This window comes from Nuphar pumila, chromosome 6, assembly GCF_984573655.1.
Source record: "Nuphar pumila chromosome 6, dmNupPumi1.hap1.1, whole genome shotgun sequence".
NCBI classification, from domain to species: domain Eukaryota; kingdom Viridiplantae; phylum Streptophyta; class Magnoliopsida; order Nymphaeales; family Nymphaeaceae; genus Nuphar; species Nuphar pumila.
In genome coordinates, this window is record NC_143254.1 from 108,550,355 (window position 1) to 108,574,527 (window position 24,173).

The window sequence follows — 24,173 nt, forward strand, 5'->3', positions numbered from 1 at the left end:
GCATTAAAAGATAAATTTAAGTTGAAAGTGAAATGTAATGTAATCAATGACAAATGTAAAAGAAAAAACACATAAGTACAAAATAAACAGTCAAGATCACAAGAATCAATAGATGAAGTTAAAGACACGGTGTTGACTTTATCCATGAAGTGTCGTGGTGTGTCCAGGTATCTTGTCATGTCGACATGGGATATATATTCTAAGTGAAGTATCCTTGTGACATAGCTACCATGCCTCTTAAAATCACGTATATTTTCCTAGACCTGGCCCAAAATGGTTAGGTTTGCTCGTCACTAGGCGAATGTCCTGCATTTTGTTGGTTGTGCTTCATATATACCATGTTTTACAGAAAGTCTAACTAATAGGGATTTGCTTTGTGCCAGTCATCATGTAACAGGTGAGCTTTGACAAGAAAGTATTTGTAAGTTATCATCCTTGGAGATGACATTATGTGAAGTCAACAAGCTTATTGACTAGATAAGATTACTAGTAGGGTCATAGTCACCAGTTCTGGTCGTTGGACATGGTTTCCAGGACCTTAAAACCCCATATTTTAACTAAAAAGGAGCTTGATAGACTTGGATTTTTGTGTTTTGGGTCATGGTCAACAGCCTGTGACAGAGAACCTAGTAACTATCAGTCTGATACCTTGAAATTAGTAGATCAGCTATATTAAGTTATTAACTACTGATTAGTCTTTGTCAGCTATTCCATCCTCCCTCATTCTTCTGTAGGCCATTATTCATCATGTTCTTGATCATTTCATGTACTAAGGATATCCATATACTCTGAAGGAAAATTTGGAGGTTTGAGAATTTAGGCTGTGATTTTGTTGTATTGAATTGAAAGGTGAAACTTGCAACTTATTTAATAATTAGTTGCTTGAATTTTCTCACTAATATCTACATAATTGATGAAAATTTGTGTTGTTAATTTCATTCTTTCCATAGAGTGATGGTGTTAATCTTCGTGTTCTTGTTTCTTTTATTTTCTTCTCAAATTGATTTAATTCATGAACTTGAAAATTTATCTGTTAATCTTTTTCAATTACTCCCCAGGTTGCTGCATCGTTGAACTCCTCATACTGTTACATGTTGCATTCTGGTCCCACAGTCTTTACTTGGTATGGAAGCCTTACCACAACAGAGGACCAGGAGCTTGTAGAGAGGCAGCTGGATGTAATTAAGGTTTGTTCCGTGTCGCATTCTTCTCTTTTGTTGAACATGGTACCTGCTATCTTAGTGAATTTCTTGGCAAATAACCTTCAAGAACAGGAAGGTATGATCACTGCACAGAATTCTTTTCTTAATCGGCCTTGAGTGTTGACTCTGAAGTTATACATGGATGTCAAATATGGAAAATTTAAGTTGATTTATATTTTTCTTGTATAACATGAGAGATAAGGTTGCTGTTGTGAGATTAAAGACTTGAAAATATGAGGCAAATGCCATTACATGAGAAGTTCAATAGTGAACCAATAAAAATAGAAGTGTTGCACTAGTTTTTGGATTAGTGATTCTAACAATTTTCAGATAAAAGAAAATATACAAAAGGAGAATCATGAGCTAGAAAATGTGTTAAAATAAAGGTACCTTTTGTATTCTGATGCAATGGTTGCAAGCTCTATTTTGTTTTTCCTATTACTGTAATGAAATCACGAACTTTTCACACACCTCAAGTAAGAGGCAAATACACACCCACATAAAGGGGCAAAGCACGAGCACACTAGCCACTTATGGGCTTAGAGAAATGAACACACAAAAAAATAAAGAACAAAAAAAGGCTCCTTAGGGGGTGACACCTATACAATGGTCAAAAGACCAGAATACCCCTGGACTGTGGATATATATATATATATATATATATATATATATATATATATATATATATAACAACTACCTATATTTTAACACCCCACTCAAGCTCACAGAACGACAACTGTGAGTTTGCCAAGAAGAAAATGAAATCTGGGAGATGGTAGTGTAATGAAGCGGATAAAATCCAATACACATGCAAGAACACACTTTCAATCAAGTAGAATACTTGATTGAATCACCGATCCACCCACACAAGAGTCTAAAGAATTGTTATTGCATATATTTACTCATGAAAATGAGTTAAGAAACTACAAGGCCTATTTATAATACAAAGCCACATGGGGAGCAACCCAAAGTGGCTGTTGGGCTGCTCAACCGTCATAAATATGACCGTTGGGAGCAGCTCCAACAACTACTTTGGAGTTGCTCCCAATACTTTAAAAGCTGAAAAAGTAAAAAGTGAAAAACAAAAAAAGTTAAAAACAAAAAAAGTTAATAATAGAAAAAAGAAAAATAGATTGTCAGCTTCTAATGGGCTGATGCCTATTACAATGAAAATACCAAAATACCCTTACAGTTAAGTACATATATATATATCTTAATATCCCCCCTCAAACTCATGGTACAACCACCGAGAGTTTGCCAAGTAGGAAGTGAAATCTGGGTGACAGTAGCGCTTTGGTGAAGAAATCCGTGAGTTGGTATTCTGAACTCTTCATGAACGTAGTGACAATCCATCTCAATGTATTTCGTTCTCTCATGAAATGTATGATTGCTTACAATGTATACAACGCTCTTGTTGTCACAACATAATTTTAAAGGTTCTGCGATATGAACCCCCAAGTGTTCGAGAAGTTGTCTCAGCCAAACTAACTCAGATGTAGTGATCGCCATGACATGATACTTAGCTTCAGTGGAGGAGAGTGACACCTTCTGCTGCTTTTTGCATCGCCATGAAATTAGAGAATCACCTACAAATACACATAAACTAGTGGTTGAGCGTCTATCATTGACATCCCCTCCCAGAATTAGAATGTGCAATGACTTCTAGTGAGGAAGAGAATGATAAAAACAAACCAAGATTAATAGATTTTTTAATATATCTAATAATTCTCATTACAATGCTCATATGCAATGTAGTAGGAGCATGCTGAAATTTACTAACAGAATGAATAGCATGAGATATATTAGGGTGGGTAATAAAAAGATAAGATAAAACCCAAATCATCTGTCTGTAGGGCGTTGGATCTTGCAAGGGCTCTCCATCATCTTTTTTCATTTTGGCATTTATAACTTTCGGAGTGTCGATCAATTTTTCATTTGAGAGTCCTGATCTTTCAATGATCTCTGTTGCATATTTAGTCTGTGACAAAAAATAACTACGATGTGAGTAAACAACTTCTATTTCAAGAAAGTATCATAAAAACCCAAGATCTGTCATATCAAAGTTGGCTTTAAGCACATCTTTGATATTATTAACTTCCTGCTTATCATCTTCTGTGATTATCATATCATCTACATACAATAGTAAAATCATCATCCTTGACTTAACAAACAATGCAATATTAGTAAAATAGGATTTAAAATGAAGTTGTGTATCACATCACTGAACCTATCATACCAAGCCTTTAGAGCTTGTTTTAGGTCATACAAGGCCTTACGCAATCAGAGAGTCTCTCCATGTGCTAAAGTTAGGCTAGGTGGAGGATCCATGTACACTTCTTCATCTAGATTACCATTTAAAAATGCATTTTTGACGTCCATTTGAAATATAGGCCATTTCTTAATTGATGCTATAGCAATGGAAGTTCTAACAGTAGTCATGTGAGCAACTGAGGCAAATGTCTCATCATAGTCAATCTCATATTCTTGACTATATCCCTTTACCACTAACCTAGCCTTATATCTTTCTAATGTTCCATCGTACTTAGTTTTTAGCTTGTAAACCCATTTGCATCCTATAGTTTTTCTTCTTTTAGGTAATGTTTGAATCTCTCAAATTTTTTTCTCTTTTTAATGCTTCTAACTAATCATTCATGACTTTAACCCATTCAAGACGATGCTTAGCCTCATGATATGATTGAGGTTCAACATACGAGTGAATAGCCATTAGGCAAGATCTATATCTTGGTTTAAAGGAATCTTATAAAACAAATCTACTAGGAGCTTTTGAAATTCTTATGGATTTTCTAAGGCTAGAAGGGTCTTCTTCTTGGCTTTGAGAGTATCTTTCTAAAGCATATGGTGGATGACTTTCGGTACGACGAGTATATGTTTGTAAATTATCGTGAGATAGGTCTATATTGTCAAGACTCCTACTCACATTCTCATTTGCCTCGTGTATGACTTGGCTTTTATGAATATTTTCACATTTATCATTGACTAGATAAAAAAGGAACGAATAGTCACAACTCTCTTGGATATTATCCTTGAAAAAACCCTTTTCATTTTTGAGAAACGTAACATTTCGAGAAACATACAATTTGTTTCTTTCAATGTCATAACATCTATATCCTTTTTGGTTTTCGACATAGCCCAAAAACACACAGAATTGCTTTAGGAGAGAGTTTATCATTCTTGTTGGTAAAAACAAAACATTTGCACCCGAATACCCTCAACTTTTTGTAATCGGGAGAAATTTTATAAAGCTTTTCAATAGGAGAAATATTTTCAATATTTTTTGAGGGCATTCTATTTATCAAATAGACCGCCGTAAGAGCGACTTCAGCCCAAAAGCTTTGAGAACATTTCTAGATACTTGAAGTGTTCTAGTGGTTTCAATAATGTGTCTATGCTTTCTTTCAACAAGACCATTTTGTTGAGGGGTGTATGAATACAATTTTTGATGTATAATCCCATTTAAGTCAATATAATTTTCAAATTCTTTTGACATAAATTCTCCTCCGGAATCAGTTCTAAAGATTTGAATATTGGTTTTAAATTGATTTTGTATATGACTGAAATTTTTTAAAACAATCAAATACTTCCGATTTGTGTTTTAAAAAGAATATCCAAGAGTGTACTATATTCGTTCACAAATACAACATAATAAGAAATGTCTCCTTTGGATACGACCAGTGCGGGTCCCCGTACATCCAAATGCACTAATTCAAATGGATTCTTAGTTATAAGATGTCTTGTTTCAAAAGGTAAAGACTTCATTTTGCCAAGAATGCAATCTTCACATACAAAATTTTTTCTTTTACAATTTGAAAGAAATAGAAACAATTGTAATTTGGTCACACTAGGATGTCCTAGTCTTTTGTGCCAAATTTCTATATCTTTCTTTTCCATAGAATTACAAAAAAGTTGCTTTGGCAATTCAAGATTGTCCATAACATAGAGCTCTCCTCTTCTATGACCTTGCCCAATCGGCTTTCCGGACTGGAGATCCTGTATTAGACAATCATTAGATGAGAAAACTATTTTGCAACCATAGTCCGCAATTTGAGAAACTGATAAGAGGTTTAAGTACAATTTTGGTACTACTCTAATATTTGGTATATGAAAGATAGGTGTTTTTTGATAAATACTAAAACTTTTGATTTTCAAAGATGTGCCATCGGCAGTAGAAACACAAGAATCATTTGAGTTAAACTTGCATTCGGTCAATATGGACTCATTAGGGGTCATATGAAATGAAGCACCCGAGTCTAGGATCTAAGAGGTCTTACCATGGTTGTCACTTGTCGATATGACCGCTCTCGAATAAGAAGAAGATTGAGATTTAAGCTAGGTTGCAACACCTCCATTAATTGAGTTAAGGAGAGCGAACCGATACATTTGGAGTCGTCAACTTCACTCCTTTCAACCGAAACCACTCTTTTGTCTTCTTTATAATCCTTCTTCTTTTGGGACAAACAAGTTTGATATGTCCCGGTTCTTAGCAATGATAACAAATAAATTTTTCACCTTTTTTTGAATCATGATCACCCCTCTTTTCATAGTTGTTGGGGTTTCTACCATTCTCATTTCTTACAAAATGAGATGGTTTATAACTCTTCGTATGATTTTCAGGCTTTGACATAGCAAACACGGATTCTTCATGCTTAGAAGCGGACGGTCTTTTCAATCTATTTTCTTCCATAGTTAATTTTTCAAGTGTCTATGGAAGGAACCCCTACTCTATGAAGAAGAGCGGATTTAGTTCCTTCAAATTCGGGTCTAAGCCCATTTATGAATTGATAAAAATACTCCGCTTTGATTTGATTTTCGCGGATCTCAACTTCTTGTGAGCAATGCCACTTTGGCTCAAGAAGAGACAATTCATCCCAAAGGAGAGAGAGTGCATTGTAGTACTCTCTTATGCTCATGTCCCCTTGAGTCATTGTCCTCACTTTATTTTGGACATTACAAATATGCGCAATATCCTTAAGACTATACATGTCTTTAAGGTATTTTCATGCATCACTAACGAAGTCAAACTTTGTCAAACTAGAACATTTGTGAATGTCCACACTATTGATGAAAATGACCCATCCTCCATTCCTTTCATCTTTTCTCATATTCGGAAACGACTTTAGCCATTTCTTCTCCTTGAAGCGCAACTTCTTTTTCATTCTCTAATTTTATAAGGATAAGTTTAGGCTCCTTTTCGGTGCCGTCAACCAACTCCAAAAGCCCCTTTTCCCATATTTTATGTTTTATTATGGATGCCCACGTCACATAGTTGGTGTCATTTAGGCGTACGGGAATGAAGACTATCACTTCCCTCTTATTCTTCATTTGCAACAAGAGAAAGCGAAATAGAAGAAAAGGAGGAGAAGGAGAGAAAGAGAGAAAATGAATGCAATACAATACTTTTTGGAGATGGTCCGCTTCCCGATGCAACAATCGTAATTTTGATGTATTTTGCTAAGTCCACGATCTTCCTCTCGATCACGATCTTTCTTCTATCAAATGCCCTTTGGAACACCAAAGCTCTGATACCATGTAATGAAGCGGATAAAATCCAATAAACATGCAAGAACACACTTTCAATCAAATAGAATACTTGATTGAATCACCGATCCACCCACACAAGGGTCTAAAGAATTGTTATTGTATATATTTACTCATGAAAATGAGTTAAGAAACTACAAGGCCTATTTTTAACACAAAGCCACATGGGGAGCAACCCAAAGTGGCTGTTGGGCTGCTCCCAACGGTCATAAATATGACTGTTGGGAGCAGCTCCAACAGCTACTTTGGAGCTGCTCCCAATACTTCAAAAGCTGAAAAAGTAAAAAGTGAAAAACAGAAAAAAGAAAAATAGATTGTCAGCCCCTAATGGGCTGACGCCTATTACAGTGAAAATACCGAAATACCCTTAATGGGTATTTCGGTTTACAGTTAAGTACATATATATATATATATACATATATGTATATCTTAACATGTAGCGCCCTATGTCACACGGACTCGGCTCCAAGGTCGCCGCACCCGCGTCGACACGCACCGACACGGGTGTGGCTCGGACTCGGTCAACCCGACCCTGGGTGTGGTCAACGCACCCAGGGTCATTTTGGTCCATTTTTTGGAAAAATTTTTTTTTTTGAATTTTTTTTTTAAATTTTCTGGGCTACAGTTGTAAGGAAAAAAACCCATCACAACTAAAAAACCTGTACACTTTCAAGTTTTAAGTACAGAATGGGCACAACTCAAGTTTTTTTTTCCTGTATGAAGAAAGTGAATTATTACAGTGTATGAAGAAAGTGCCCAAAAGTGAATTATTCCTGTATGAAGAAAGTGTACAGAATGCCTTCACAACTCATCACCTGTCCCCTAATGGGCACAACTTTGACCGAGTCTTATATATATACATATATATTTTTTTTTTAATATATATATATAGCCGAGTCCCCGTGTCCAAAATTTTTGAAATTGCGCCGCACCCGTGTCGCACCCGCACCCGCACCCACACCCGCACCCATGTGACATAGGTAGCGCCTTAGTGAAAAAGTCCGTCAGTTGATATTCAGATGACACATATGGTAAAGTGATGGTCTTCTTCAAGATCTCTTTACGGACATAATGACAATCTATTTCGATATGCTTTGTTCGCTCATGAAATGTATGATTGCTTGCGATACAAACAACACTCTTGTTATCACAACATAATCTTGAGGGTGTAGATGAAAACCCTCAAGTCTTCGAGTAACTGTTGCAACCACACCAATTTAGAAGTCGTAGTGGCTATAACACGATATTCGGTTTCTGTGGAGGATATGGACACCTTCTGTTGTTTTTGCACCTCCAAGATATCAAGAAATCACCTACAAAAACACAAAAAATAGTGGTTGAACGACGATTATTTACATCTCCTCCCTAATCAGAGTCAGTATATGCAATAACATCTAATAAAGATGAGGATAACAAAAACAACAAAAATAAACCATGGTTAATAATATTTTTAACATGTATAACTATTGTCATTACAACACTCATATGTATTGTAGTAGGAGAATGTTGGAATTGACTAACAATGTTAATATCATGAGCTATATCAGGACGAGTGATGAAAAAGTATGATAAGACGCCAATCATTTAGCGGTATTGAGTGAGATCTTTTAATGATTTTTCATTATTTATTCTCATTTTCGCATTGATGACTTCTGGTGTGTCCACCCTCTTTTCATTCGTAAGGCCACATAGAGCCTTGATATGAAAAATACCCTCAGGGTGAGTAAGCAACTTCTATCTCAAGAAAATATCGAAGAAAACTAATATCTTTCATATCAAAGTTCTTTTTAAGAACATCCTTGATATGACTAATTCCCTGTTTATCTTCTCCTGTGATAATTATGTTGTCCACATAAAGCAGTAAGATAACTATACCTTATCAGAAGACTTAACAAACAAAGCAATATAAGTATAACAAGATCTAAAACCTAGTTGAATCATCACATCATTAAATCGATCATACTAAGCCTTAGGAGTTTGTTTTAAACCATACAGGGTTTTTCATAATCAAAGAACTTTTTCATGTGCCAAACCTAACCTAGGTGAAGGTTTCACATAGACTTCTTCATTAAGGGTTCCATTTAAAGACATTTTTGACATCCATTTGAAAGATAAGCCATTTTTTAATATATGCTATGGTGATGAGAGTTCGAATTGTGTTTATCCTAGCTACTTAGGCAAGGGTTTCTTCATAGTCTATCCTATATTCTTGATTATATCCTTTAGCAAATAACCTAGTTTTGTACCTTTTTAGTGTTCTATCACTTTTGGTTTTAACTTTATAGACCCATCTACATCTTATAGTTTTCTTTCTTATAGGTAATGATTGAATTTCCCAAGTTTTGACATTTTCTAAGGCTTCTAATTCACTATTCGTGGCCTCAATTCATTCATGGTGATTTTTGACCTCATTATAAGAAGAAGGCTCAACGGAAGTGTACAACAACAACAACTACGCCTTCATCCCAAAACAATTGGGGTCAGCGATATGAACCAAAAGAGAAAATCATTTTGGGGCTTCCACATGAATCCTTTTCCTCCAATCATTTCTATCCAATGCCATGTCCTCGGTGAGGTTCAAAGCATTCATATCCTTTCCTATCATCTCCATCCAAGTCTTCCTAGGCCTACCCTGACCTCTTTTAACTAATATATTTTCCCATTTCTCCAACCTTTTAACTGGAGCATCATTAGGCCTTCGCCGAATATGTCCAAACCACCGTAAACGATTCTCTCGCATCTTATTTTCAATGGGTGCAACACCTACCTTCTTACGTATCTCCTCGTTCCGAATCTTATCTTTTTGACCTCATTATAAGAAGAAGGCTCAACGGAAGTGTCATGGGCATAAAATTTTTCGCAAACCCGCGATACGGCGATTGCCCCGTCTAGCCAGTCTAACGGCCAAAGGCCGCACACCAACACTTTTCTATGTGCTGAATCATTTCATTGGCCCTACACACCACCTCGCGCGCAGCCTAGTGGAAGCTGATCAAGCACATCTTCAAATGCGTATTCTATCTAGTCCATGCTACTTAGTACATAGCCGTCCCATACCAGCTATCACTTCTGAAAATGACACAAACTTGCCTTAGCCTTGCCTGCCATGAAGCGTATTGCGACTCCATGCACACACTACAACAAAACCCCACCACTGAAGGAACAAGACCTTACGACCCTCAATCCGAAGACCAATTGATGATTGAACATCATAGCAAAGATCCCCACCCATACTCATTCACCGACGTCTAGGCATTCACTCGCCTAGTCCCGAGTCACCATACTTGGTTGGAATCACCTAAGGTGATCCTTGGGAGAATTAACCCTAACCCACACGCACCCTCGTGCGTCCAAACGCTACGCGTGAAAAACTCCTGTAAGTTGAGAGGTCCTTAACCAAATCTCCATAGGCAACATCTTCTCATCCTTTGGCACTGCTTAATCAAATAATGCTCCACGTTTGTGCCGTCATACAACGATGCACTAACGACGATATTGTTGCCTATCACGTGTTGTGCTATCACTCACGTCACCGATCAAGCCAACGCATATCGCACGTTCCTACACTCGATGTATTTTTCACTCAGTAGAGCTTCGCACTGCACCTGCCCCATTTTGAAGGCTCGGTTCGGGACAGTAAGAATGTATGACCATAAGACAAGCTCTATAATGAGGTTCAAAGGACTCATAGGATAAAAACCTTCTAGGTGCTTGAGATATCCTTGTAGATCTTCTAGGACTAGATTGATGTATGTCACATGGTGGTTGGCCTTGTGTACGTCGAGAATATATTTGAAAATCATTGTGATGTTCAACAATAGACATATCATCTTCATGATCCTCATGAGTTTTACCATCGACACTCATGCATATCATGAGTATCATTACTTTTATCAATATTATCATTATTATGCTAATTCATTACATCAAACAAAAAAGAGTATTCACATGGTTTCTTAGACTCAAATTTTTCAAAACCATTTTTATTTTCAAGAAAAGTTACATTTCTTGAGACGTAAAGTTGTCATTTTCAATATCATAACACCTAAATCCTTTTTGACTTTAGGGAAAGTTTATCGTTTTTGTTGTAAAAACAAAACATTTACACCCAAAGATTCTTAATTTTGAATAATTGAGAGAAATTTTAAATAATTTTTTAATAGCAGAAGTGTTTTCAAGAATAGCGAAAGGCATTCTATTGATTAAATAAATTGTTGTAAGAGCGATTTCGGCCCAAAATCTTTTTGGAACATTTTTGGATATTAAAAAAGTCCTAGTGGTTTCAATAATATGCCGATGCTTTCTTTCAGCCAATCCATTTTGTCGTGGGGTGTAAGGGCAAGATTTTTGATGAGTAATCCCTTGTTGATCAAGAAATCTTTTGAAATCTTTTAACAAAAATTCTCCTCCGGAATCAGATCTAAATATTTTAATGGATGATTTGAATTGATTTTTAATCTAACTATGAAATTTTTGAAAACATTTAACTACTTCGGATTTGAGTCTAATAAAGTAAATCCATATGTGCCTACTATAATCATCTACAAAAATTATATAATAAGAAACTCTTTCTTTCGACATAACTGGTGTCGGTCCCCATACATCCGAATGTATTAACTGAAAAGGTTCTTTAGATACAAATTGGCTATTTCCAAATGGTAGATATTTCATTTTCCAAGTATGCAATCTTCACAAGTCAAATCCTTTTCATTACAATTTTCAAAAAAAGGGAAAAAATATATTTTTGACATACTTGGATGTCCTAATCTCTTATGCCAATGTTCAATACTTTTCTTTTCAACAAAACTACAAAAAATTTGATTTGATAGTTCCAAGTTGTCCATGTAGTCGAGGTCTCCTCTTCTATAGCCTCATCCAATCGTCTTCTTGGATTGAAGATCATGTACCAAGCAATCATTAGATGAAAATGTGACCTCACACCCATGGTCGGTAATTTGAGAAACCGATAAGAAATTTAAGTTAAGTTTGGGTACTACTCTGATGTTTGCAACATAATTTTTTTTTTAGAATATTTTTCAAACGTTTCCAAGCTTTTAATTTTTAAAGATGTTCCATCGGCGGTTGAAATATAAGAATCATTTGAGTTAATTATTTGGATAGTATGGATTCATCTGGAGTCATATGGAAAGGGGCACCGAAATCAAGAATCCAAGAGTTCTTACCAAGGTCCACGGATGTTGATATGGCCGCATCGGAGAGAGAGGAAGATTGATCTTTGATTAGAGGTTGAAGGATTTTCATGAGTTGAGCAAAAGAGACATTCTTGGAACCTTCATCCATGCCACTTTTTTTGCTTGATGTTCTCGTAGAGGCCACATTCTTTTCATTCCTCCTTTTTGGGCAAAATGGCTTGATGTGGCTTGGTTCCTTGCAAAAGTGGTCCCATAACCATTTGGGCTTTTTCCATATTCATTTTGGCCTCTTTCAAAGTGAGGAGGTTTATATGCTTTTGTATGATTCTCGGGTCTTTATATAAAGCATCAATTCTTCTTCTTTGATAGAAGCATTTTATTCAATCTATTTTCTTCCATAGTTCTTCTAAAGTTTCTATTATGGAATAAACATCTCCTTTATGAAGGACCAATTTAGTTCCTTCAAATTCGGGCTTAAGCTCATTTATGAAAAGGTAAAAATGCTTTGAGTTGATTTGTTTTTCTCGGAGCTTAATGTCAAGTGGGCAATGCCACTTAGGCTCCAAGAGAGGCAATTCATCCTAAAGGAGAGAGAGAACATTGTAGTATTCTCTTATGCACGTATGTTCTTGGGTCATGGATCTTTCTTTCTTTTGGAGATTACATGTATGAGCTACATCTCTTAAATATTACATATCTTGGAGATATTTCTAAGCATCACTAGCAAATTCAAACTTTGCTAAGCTAAAACACTTCTTTATTTTAATACTATTAGCGAGTCATCCCATGATTTTGGAATGACCCATCTTCCACTCCTTCCATCTCTTTTCATAGTTGTCAATGACTTTATTCATCAGATATCCTTGAAGTATAATTTCTTTTTCATTTTCATTCATGGTGATCACAAGCTTTAGTTTCTTCTCGAATCTATCCACCAAACCCCATAGGCCCTTTTCCTAAATCTTGTGCTTCACTATGGATGCCCACATCATATAGTTGGAGTCATTGAGCCTTACGGGTAAGGTGGTGATCACTTATCGTTCATCCTCCATAGGTACAAGAAGAGAAAGAGAAATAGAGAGGAAGAAGAAGAGAATGAGTACGGAATTCTTTTGGGCACCACGAATCCACGATCATACGATCCAAGGTCTCACATCCACACGAGCACGCTTTTACCACGATAAAAAACAATGGCTCTGATACCTTGTAATGCATTGAAATACAAGACGGGTCAAAGACCCATATCGATACACACAGGGGAGTGAGGAGCTCCAAGATATAGCAATTGGGGGCTCCCCAATGGCTAGAAGCCGTTGGGAGCTCTCAACAACTATATGACTGTTATAATTGTCAAGGACAAGAATGCCCTTGATAATACAATAATGTACACAAAAAGAGAAAAATAAAGAACAAAAAAGGCTCCCTAGGGGGTGACACCTATACAATGGTCAAAAGACCAAAATACCCATGGACTGTGGATACACGTGTATGTACATACGAATATATATAACTACCTATATTCTAGCAATTACTAATAAATTGTATAAGTCGTTCGAATGTCTATATTGTACTCTATTGAAACTATGTGTTGAGGTGAGAGGTGCATGCATAAACATAACTGGAGAGTTGAAGTTGAAAAATGCCCTAATGATCTCGTTTTACTACTCTGAGCTTAGGCAAAGAGCATAAAACTCAAGCTCAAACACATGTATTACTATGAGGCTTAACCTCGCCGGTTTCAATATTGTTTCATTGTTATCTTTTCTCCCATGACTCTTATAACATAGCCCATTTAAAACACATTTAGGGTTGTAATGAAGCACTAGTGCAAAGAACAATGTCACAAAGTGACTATAACGAATGCACAAACACATAAACAAGAAGCCACTAATGGGCAAAATACAATCACAAAGGGCTAGGCACCAAACACACACGATGTGAGAGAGAGCTTGAAATATAAAAAATCATCTATTGAAATGCTATGAAAAAGTATTTGTAAAGAAGTGGGGGCAAAAGCCCCTTTTGTACACTTTATGGGACCAAGGGGGGTTCCCATAGAGTCGTTGGGAGCTCCCCAACGGTCACATTTGTGATCGTTGGGGAGGGTCCCAATGACTCTATGGGTTGGACCCTCTTGCCCCTTCACAAATGAAAAATAACAAAATAAAAAAGGCAAAATGTCCCTTGTGGACATGTCTATTTACATAATAAGAAAAAGACTAAATTGCCCCTAGTGGGCATTACAAAAGATAATAGAGAATATATATATCTATCTATCTATCTATATATGTATATATTAACAGCCCCTGAAACTGACAATGAGATCACCAAAAGTTTGCTTAGAAGAAAAAAGAATCTAAGGGACGGTAAAGCTTTGGTAAAGAAATCCACAAGCTGGTATTCTGAAGTGACGTATGGAAGTTCAATAGTGCCCCGCAGAAACGCATCTCGAATATAATGACAGTCCATCTCATTGTGCTTTGTTCGTTCATGAAATGTATGATTGCTAACAATGTAGATGGCACTTTTGCTGTCGCAACATAATTTCGAAGGAATATAGATGGCAACTCCCATGTCTTAGAGCAAATTTCTTAACCAAACTAGTTTAGTTGTAGTGGTGGCGATCACCCTATACTCGGCTTCTATAGAAGATAGAGAAACCTTCTGTTGCTTTTTACATATCCAAGAAATTAATGATTCTCCAAGCAAAACATAATAATCTATGATAGAAATACGATCATTAGGGTTTCCACCCCAATCAGAGTCAGTATAGGCAATTAAATTTGGAGATGAAGAAGATGATAAGAATAACCCTTTTGTTATATTTTCCTTCAGATTTCTGACAATTCACATGACAGCTACCATGTGAATAGTAGTAGGAGCATTCTGGAACAAACTTACATTGTGTACAACATGAGTAATGTCTAGTCTCGTAAAAGACAAATATGTTAGAGATCCAATTGATTGACGATAAAGAGTGAGATCTTCTAAAGAAGGTCCATCATTGGCTCTTATCTTAACATTGATTACTTATGGAGTCTCAACTTTCTTTTCAACAGTCAAGCCGGTCTTAGCTATAATATCTGATGCAAGCTTCATTTGATAAAGAACATATCCCTGAAGGAAAATATGCTACATCAATCCTTAAAAAATATCTTAGAAATCCAAGGTTAGACATATCAAAATTGTTTTTAAGAATATTTTTAATAGACTCAATGTTCCTTTTATCATTCCTAGTGATGATCATATCATCAACATACAAAAGTAAGATAGTTATATGGTCCTTTGCATTCTTAACGAAATGAACTGTGTCAGTATAACAATAAGTAAATCCACTATCAAGAACAACTTTACTGAAGCGGTCGTACCAAGCTTTTGGAGCTTGCTTAAGACCAGTGTTGTGAAAAGCGTTGAGGCGTAGTGAGGCGCTCCACCAAAATCTGAGGCGAGGCGTAAAGTGTAAGCCTCAATTTTTTTTAACTTAAAAAAACTATAAAAAATATCTAAAATTATAAATAAATAAAAAATGCTCTGAAACAGAGTAATAGAAAGTGGAACTAGGAAATGAAGCCAAGAATCAATCATAAAAGCACAAACATGTTCCAACAATAGACAAGGAAAATGTGGTATAAAAGAGAAATAAAGACGAGAAAAAAATGATTTTTCAAACTCTGCAAGCAAACCAATGCCTACCTTCTGCGTGACTTGATACCAGAAAGAAAGGAAAAAGAAGGGTGAATGGATCAGAAGATACTCATATTCAAGTATTCTTGATTGGAAGCACAACCATGACGAAAACAGAAGGTTGATTTAACCTTTTTCAGTATGAGGAACCATACACATGTCAGTATAAATTACTGCAAGGAATGGTCACGATCAGTTCATATTGTGGTAAAGTTGACATCCACTATTCAGATTTTGACTTCATGAGAATGCCATACCTCTCAGCTGCTTTAGCTATTTAATGAAATGGTATTCTTTCTTTACACGACAAAGATTAGAGAGGAGTGAGCAAAGGTGGTGTTGAATTTAAGGAATAAAAGAGGCCATGACAATGTTTGAATTACCAACATTATAACTGATTTTCAAAAGCTTCAGATTAAGAATATAAAAATTGGAAAAATACCATAACATTGGCACCAATGCTTGTGCCCACAGCAAATAAAGGGGCCTTTGGATGCTCTTGTGGAAGTGGTGGTGACATGGGCGACGGTGGCGAAGGAGGAGCATAAAGAGAGGGAAAGCGAGTGGGAGAGGAGAGGGAGAGCGTGCATGGAGGAACTAGGTTAAAATTGCTTTTTAACCTAGCCGAAACCCTATTTTGTGGTCAAATGAGGGCTTTGACCCTCATTTGACCATGAAAACTTAAGGCGTGTACGCCTCAGCGTGAGGCACGCCTTGCCTCGAGGCGTGCGCCTCAAGGCGTATAAGGCGCACGCTTCAGGGCTTTTGTGCTTTGTACGTGCGCCTCAAGGCTTATAAGGCGCACGCCTCGGGGCTTTTATGCTTTATATGTGCGCCTCAAGGCTTAAAGCTCCTCGCCTTGAGGCGAGGCACGCTTTTTGCGCCTTGAGGTGTGTTTTTAGTAACATTGCTTAAGACCATAAAGAGCTTTATTAAGCTTAAGTGTTTTTCCTTTTTCAATTTCAAGACCCGGTGGAGGATTCATATAGACTTTTTTTTACAAAGATCTCCATTTAAAAATGCGTTCTTGACATCTAGTTGGTAGATAAGCCATTGTTTGATTGATGCTATGGTTGTTAGAGTTCTAACACTTGTCATCCTTGTATCTGGAACAAACGTTTCTTCATAATCATTTCATTATTTTTGTGCATATCCCTTAGCAACTAACCTAGCTTTATATCTTTCTAATGATCCATCACTTTTAGTCTTTACTTTATAAACCCACTACAACCAATAGTCTTTTTACCTAAAGGGATAGTTATAATTTTTCAATTGTCAGCCTTATTGAGTGTTTCTAATTCTAGGTGCATATCATCTATCCAATGGGAGTGTTGCCTAGCTTCTTCAAAGTTGGAAGGCTTGTGATAGGGATGGATCATCATTAGACAAGATCTATAATTTGAGGAAAATGAATCATATGATACAATTTTTTGAGGTCTAATGCTCCTAGAGGATCGTTGAGGTAAGGATTATTCAACTTGATCATTTAAAGGGAGATTTTGTGAATATATGTCAAAAGCATTTTGATGCTCATTTCCCTCATGTCGAGTATATACATGAATATCATTAGGATTCTCATTAGGAGAATCATCTCTTTGATGAGAATGGTTATCACAAGCATTCTCATTATCACAAATAATCTTACTAACCCAAATTGTATCATTAGATTTTTTAGAGTCATCTCTAGGAAGTAAGTCAAATAAAAAGGAATAATCAACATCTTCCTTGGGTTTTTGATGTTCAAATCCATTTTGATCCTTAAGAAAAGTCATATTTCTTGAAACATAAAGTTTGTTGTTTTTAACATTATAACACCTATATCCTTTTTTATTTTTACCATAACCAATAAATGCACATTCAAGAACCTTTGGTGAGAGTTTGTCTTGTTCTTAAAAAAGAACAAAACATTTACAACTAAAGATTCTCTATCTTTGGAAATGTGGAGATATTTTAAACAATTTTTCAAAGGGAGAAACATTTTTTAAAGATGAGGATGACATCCTATTTATAAGATATATTGCAGAAAGAGCGGCTTCAGCCTAATTTTTTTTTGAAACTTTTTTAGAGATGAGAAGAGTTTTTGTGGTTTTAATAAGATGCCTATACTTTCTTTTGGCAAGGCCATCTTGTTGTGAAGTTTTGGGACAAGATCCTTACTGATAATGTCATTTTGTTTAAGATAATTTTGAAATTCTTTTGACATGTATTCCCTCTGCAGTCGGATCTAAAGATAACTATATTATGTTGAAATTGATTTTGAATAAGAATAAGAAATTCTTTGAAAGTAGAAAAAACATCAGATTTGTTTTTGAGAAAGTAAACACAAGTATATCTAGTGAAATCATCAATAAATACAACATATTTATGAATATCCTCCTTTAGACATGATAGGTGCCGATCCCCATACATTCGAATGCACCAGCTCAAAAGGTCCTTTCAAAATAAAGTTGCTATATTGAAAAGAGAATGCATTTTTTCAAGGATATAATCATTGCATGTAAATTCCTTTTACAAAATTTCTCAAAAAGAGGGAAGAAATACATTTTAGAGATACTAGGACGACCAAGTCTTTTGTGCCGAGTGGCAACATCTTTTGTTTGAACATGATTGCAAAAAGACTTAAATGGTAATGACAAAAAATTCATATAGTATAGGTCTTCTCTTCTATGGCTTTACTTAATCTGCTTCCTGGACCGGAAATCTTGCACATAGCAATTTTATGATGAAAAAGAGACTACAATCAATATCAGATATTTGAAAAACCGAAAAATGGTTTAAGTTAAGTTTTGAAATAATTTTAATTTTTGGAACAAAGAATTTTTTGTCAGTGCATAATGTGGTTTCAAGAGTTTTTATTCCCTTATATTCAAAGATGTACCATCGGCCTTAGGAACAAAAGATTTAAAAGAATTTGTATTTGGTTTGGATAAAAGCGAATAATATCAAATGAAGCACTCAAATCAAGAATCCAAGAAGACATACCAGGAGTTGATGAAAGCGTGGCACTTGAAGTAGGTCTGAAAGAGTTGTTCCTTACAAATTATTAAAATGCTTCCATAAGTTGTGCAATAGAGTCCTTGATATCTCCATCTCTTTTTTTTATCTCCATTTTGTGGAGAAACCCAATATTGCACAGGAACCGAGAGAGAGAGAGAAAGAGAAAGAGAGAGAGAGAGAGAGAGAGGAAGAGAGAGCAACTGAGAGGGAAAAAATCGTAATCACCTTTTAGGGCTAAACACCTCTTGTTTAAATAGAGGTTTAGCCTAATAAACAAATTACAAAGAGGTCCCTCATTATTTGTAATATTCTAAAGAACCATCTTTTAAGAATAAAGAATAACTTTAAAGATAAAACACTTGAAACTAACTAATAGTCGACTAGTCTTAACACTCCACCTCAAGCTGGAGCATATATATCGATCATTTTCAGCTTGCTGCAACATTTTGAGAAACTGGGCCTAGCAAGAGGCTTTGTAAACATATCTGCAACTTGATCCTTCGAGTTCATATGCTTGGTAGAGATATGTCCAGCTTGAACCATATCTCTTACATAGTGGCAGTCAACTTCAATATGTTTTGTGCTCTCATGAAACACATGATTATTTGCTATATACGTAGCAGCCTTGTTATCACACATCATCACCATAGGAGATAAGACCTTCACTTGAAGATCATTTAATACATTTCGAACCCACATCAATTTAGCTCTTGTTTGGGCTATAACCCTATATTCTGATTCGACACTCGACCTAGCAACTACGGTTTGTTTCTTACTTCTCCATGAAATTAAATTGCCTCCCATAAACACACAAAATCCAGTGGTAGATTTCCTATCCTTAACAGATCCAACATAATCAGCATCAGAGTAGGCGACTATCTCCAGGATTCCCCCTTTCTTGAATAATAACCCTTTTTGAGGGGAAGATTTAAGTACCTGAGAATCATCATTGCAGCATTCCAGTGTACTTCATTTGGATTTTCCATAAATTGGCTAATCTTGCTTACTGCTAAAGCAATATCTGGTGTAGTCACAGTCACATATAGTAGCTTCCCTACTAATGAGCGATAACTTTTGCTATCCACAGGTTTCGACCCTTCTTCCAACAACTGAACTTTGTGATCCATGAGAATATTTGTTGGTTTGGCTCCCAACATTCTTGTTTCTTTTAATAAATCAAGAACATACTTACGTTGAGACAGAACCAAGCCTTCACTGTTTCTGGCAGCTTCTATACCCAGAAAGTATCTAAGAGGACCAAGATCTTTTGTAACAAAATGCTTTTGAAGATGAGCCTTTGTAGCTGCAATATCGTTCATATCATCTCCTGTAAGGATGATGTCATCCACATATACCACCATAACAACTAGACCTGAGTTAGTTTTCTTGATAAATAATGTGTGATCTGACGCTGACTACTTAAAGCCAAACTTTGACATCACGTCAAACAACTTTTGAAACCATGCACGAGGACTTTGTTTCAGACCATATATCGCTTTCTTTAACCTGCATACCTTCTGACACTCCCCCTCAACCTCAAACCCTGGAGGTTGTTGCATGTATACTATTTCTGACAGATCCCCATATAGAAATGCATTTTTCATATCTAGTTGACACAGACACCATCCATGGTGAACAACTACAGAGAGAACTAGACGGATGGTACCCATTCGTGCGATAAGAGAGAAAGTTTCAAAGAAATCAACACTATATGTCTGAGTATAACCTTTTGCTACTAATCTGACCTTGTATCTTTCAATAGAACCATCTGAGTGGTACTTAATGGTATATACCCATTTACATCCAACAATGTCTGCATCCACTGGGGGATTAACCAGGTCCCACGTGTGTTAAGACAATAAGGCATCCATTTCCTCTTGCATTGCCTGCTTCCATCTACTATCAAGCTCTGCTTGTTGATAGTTCAAAGGAATAGTTTCAACAGATAAGGCGAAAATAAAAGCTTTCATTTGACTTCCAATTCTGGCATCGGATACAAAATGAGATATAGGATATAAGGTACATTGTCGCGTCCCCTTACGTAGAGCTATTGGTCTGTTATCATCAACATGAGGATCACTGTCATCAAGAATACTTACCTCAAGAGAAGAAGAAGGAGAGGGCTCAGGAGGAGGTGGAGCTCTACACACATATACCAATGGGGGGTTGTCAAACCGTGAGGAAGGTAGAGTGGAACCTGGTAATGGAGGTACAGATTCCAAAGGGAAAGGAGAAACAAGAAGGGGAAATGAGTCATTTAGATCAACTTGCATCTGAGATCCAGTATGAGAATAATATGGAATGGACTCCAGGAAAGATACATCCACACTGACATACTCCCGATGAGAAATAGGGTCATAACATCGATAGCCCTTTTGGTTCTTTGGATAACGTATAAAAATACATTTAATTGCTTGGGCTGCTAATTTATCACGGTTAGGTCCAAGTTTATGCACAAAGCAAATACACCCAAAAACTTTGGGCGAGAAAGAGAAAACCGGAGCATTGGGATTCAGGATGTGCAAAAGAATTTTGTCTTCCACGGATGATGAAGGCATACGGTTGATCAGATAACAGGCTGTGATAACAGCATCACCCCAATAGGAAGCAGGAACATTGGATTGAATCATAAGGGTACGTGCTACATCAAAAGATGACTGTGTTTTCATTTAGCCACCCCATTTTGTTGGGAAGTATAGGTACAAGAGGTTTGAGGTTGAATGCCATGGTCTTGATAAAATTGCAACAAAGCTTTTGTTTTGAACTCAAGCGCATTATCAGTGTGGATAATCTTAACAACAGATTCAAACTGAGTTTTTATTTCAAGAATCAATGACTTAATAATACTAGGAACTTCAAATCTTTCTTTTATTAGGAATACCCAAGACAACTTAGAGAAATCATAACAATAACAAGATAATATCGACATTGAGTCCTAGTAGGAATCTTACTAGGACCCCATACATCCGCATGAAGAAGTTCAAAGACCTTATGACTGGATTGACTCTGACTAGAAGGGAACGAACTCCGATGATGCTTGCCCAACTGACATGCTTCACACTGAAATGAAGTAGTAGACGGAATTTGAGAAATGACATGACGAAGACAATGACGGATGACCAAGACGACGATGCCACTGAACAAGACTAGAGGAATAGTCGACTGCAACAAAATTGTTCCCTACTGGATGATGTAAGTAGTAGACTCCATTTTCTTCAGAGCCTCCACCAATCTTCTTCCCCGTTAGCAAATCCTGAAAATGACAACCAACATGATCAAATATCACTCTACAGTTTAGCTCTTTTGTAAGACAACTCACTGAAAGTAAACTTTGAGGAAATGAGGGAGCATGAAGTCCATCTTTCAAATGCAAGGAAGAAAATATAGAAACATTTTCCTGACCAACTACCGGAGAAGGGTTCCCATCTGCTAATGAGACTCCTCGATGAGTAGTAATATCCTTTAGATCTGAAAAATAATGAGAATTTCTACATAGATGTATGGATGCACCTGAGTCAATAATCCACTTACTATCATTGAGATGAAGATGGTTCCCTGTTGCATAGGCCACACCGACTACAGGAGAGGAGGAGCTTAAAGGATGAAGAGCTACCAGTTCTTCATATTCAGCACGACTCAGGGAAATGCAGTCACTGGGAGACGAGGCTTCATTTGCATTTGCTACCTCTAGTTTTGTAACATTAGCTTTTGGAACATTAGGCCTCGATGCAGGAAAGGCAGTCCGTCCATGTTTATCCTAGCAAAGGTCTTCTAAGTGCACGGATTTTCCACAAAATGTGCATTGAAGTTTACCTCTACCTCCCACACCTCTTCCACGACCACGTCCTCTAATGTTCAGAGTATTTTCACGACCATAACCAGAATGAACAGCTAAGGCAGATGTCTAGGATATAGGATGAGATTGTGGGAGAGAAAAAACAAGTCTGCTCAAGCGATTGTATGCATCAGCTACATCAGATCCAGTTAACATTTGGACTTTAGCAACCAAGAATTCGGAAGATAGCTCTGTGAGGAACCGAGCAACCATAGTCTGTTCTTGATAATCCTTATGCTTTGAACAACACAAAGGCCTGTGAGCATTAAGCCTTTCAAAGGCAGCTTTAACAGATGCATAGTACTGGGCCAATGTCTGATCTCCCTGCTGCAAATTATATATTTCTTGTTCCACTTGCAGAATACGGCTCACATTTGTTTCTTGAGAGTAAGTATCTCGAAGATTATCCCACATCTGTTTAGCTGTATTATAATAGATTAGACCGTCTGCAATATGAGGTTCAATACTGTTCATGATCCATGACATAACATTGTCATTATCTTCATCCCAAGTAACATATTTTCCCACTTTATCACTCGGTTCAATTTCTAGCAAAATATGCTTTCTACGATGTCTAGATACCGACATCATAAAGGTTCGAGACCACCTGACATAGTTAGTTTCATTTAATTTCACCGAAGACCCATAAGAAAAAGGATTCGCAAACGCCTTATATTCCCCAATAGATTCAGTCTTAGAATCAGCCTTCTGAGCTTTAACCACAATGAAGAAAGCTTATGCAGGAAATGATAACACTGCTGCACTGTACGACCACCAAAATTTTTTTAAAAAAAAAACTTATCAGATTGAATCTGAATATGTTACGAACCCACAGTAAGTTCGACACACTGCATAAGCTACGACACCCCACGATATTTTGAAGAAACACTACATCATATCTGAGATCAGATCTGAACCATTCCAACCACCTCTACAGGAGCAACCAACAAACACCCTCTACGTCATCTCTGATCACGACAAAAAAAAATCTGTGTATTTAATCACAGCTCCGTTAGAAGCTCAGTTCCAATGCCGATTGCTCACGGTACAGGATTCACGACAAATAGAACATTAAAACATGCGATACTCTATTCACGGCAACACCGTTTCGATGAAGACTGCTCACGGTACATGATTAAAAAAAAATAACGAAACATGCGATACTCCATTCACGGCAACCCCAGATCGATCGAAGTGTTCCAACATAATAATCAGAAATTCCTTTTCTCATCTAGATTCAGGATTAACAATATAAGATTTGCTTCAGATTCACGGTTGAATCCAGGTCCAGTTGATAAAATCACAGCTCATGAAGGCATCACGATTGACGATATACAGTCCAGATGACTGCGATGTTGCCGAGTTCTATGGATCTGATTACAGATCTATGTCTTGACTCTTGTCAGACAATAGATCTGTTATCAGATCTATGCCACCCAAATTAAAGAAGGTAGAGCACGCACCTTTTTCCTTTTTTCTTTTTTTTTTGGCGCAGATCGAACTCTGGTTTACGCTCCCACAACCTTCAGCTCTGATACCATGTGGAGAAATCCAATACTGCACAGGAACCGAGAGAGAGAGAGAGAGAGAGCAGCCGAGAGGGAAAAAATCGTAATCACCTTTTAGGGCTAAACCCCTCTTGTTTAAATAGAGGTTTAACCTAATAAACAAATTATAAAGAGGTCCCTCATTATTTGTAATATTCTAAAGAACCATCTTTTAAGAATACAAAATAACTTTAAAGAT

At 36.6% G+C, this 24,173-nt stretch overlaps 1 protein-coding gene across 1 annotated transcript in view; it reads left to right on the forward strand.

Annotated features, from left to right (window-relative positions):
* The window catches only part of LOC149835625 (villin-4-like), a 46,289-nt gene that overhangs the window by 12,581 nt on the left and 9,535 nt on the right, over window positions 1–24,173 (forward strand). The window contains exon 15 of the mRNA XM_090008637.1: window positions 1,059–1,187. Coding sequence (XP_089864763.1) covers window positions 1,059–1,187 — 129 coding nt within the window. The remainder of the gene's footprint in view (window positions 1–1,058; window positions 1,188–24,173) is intronic.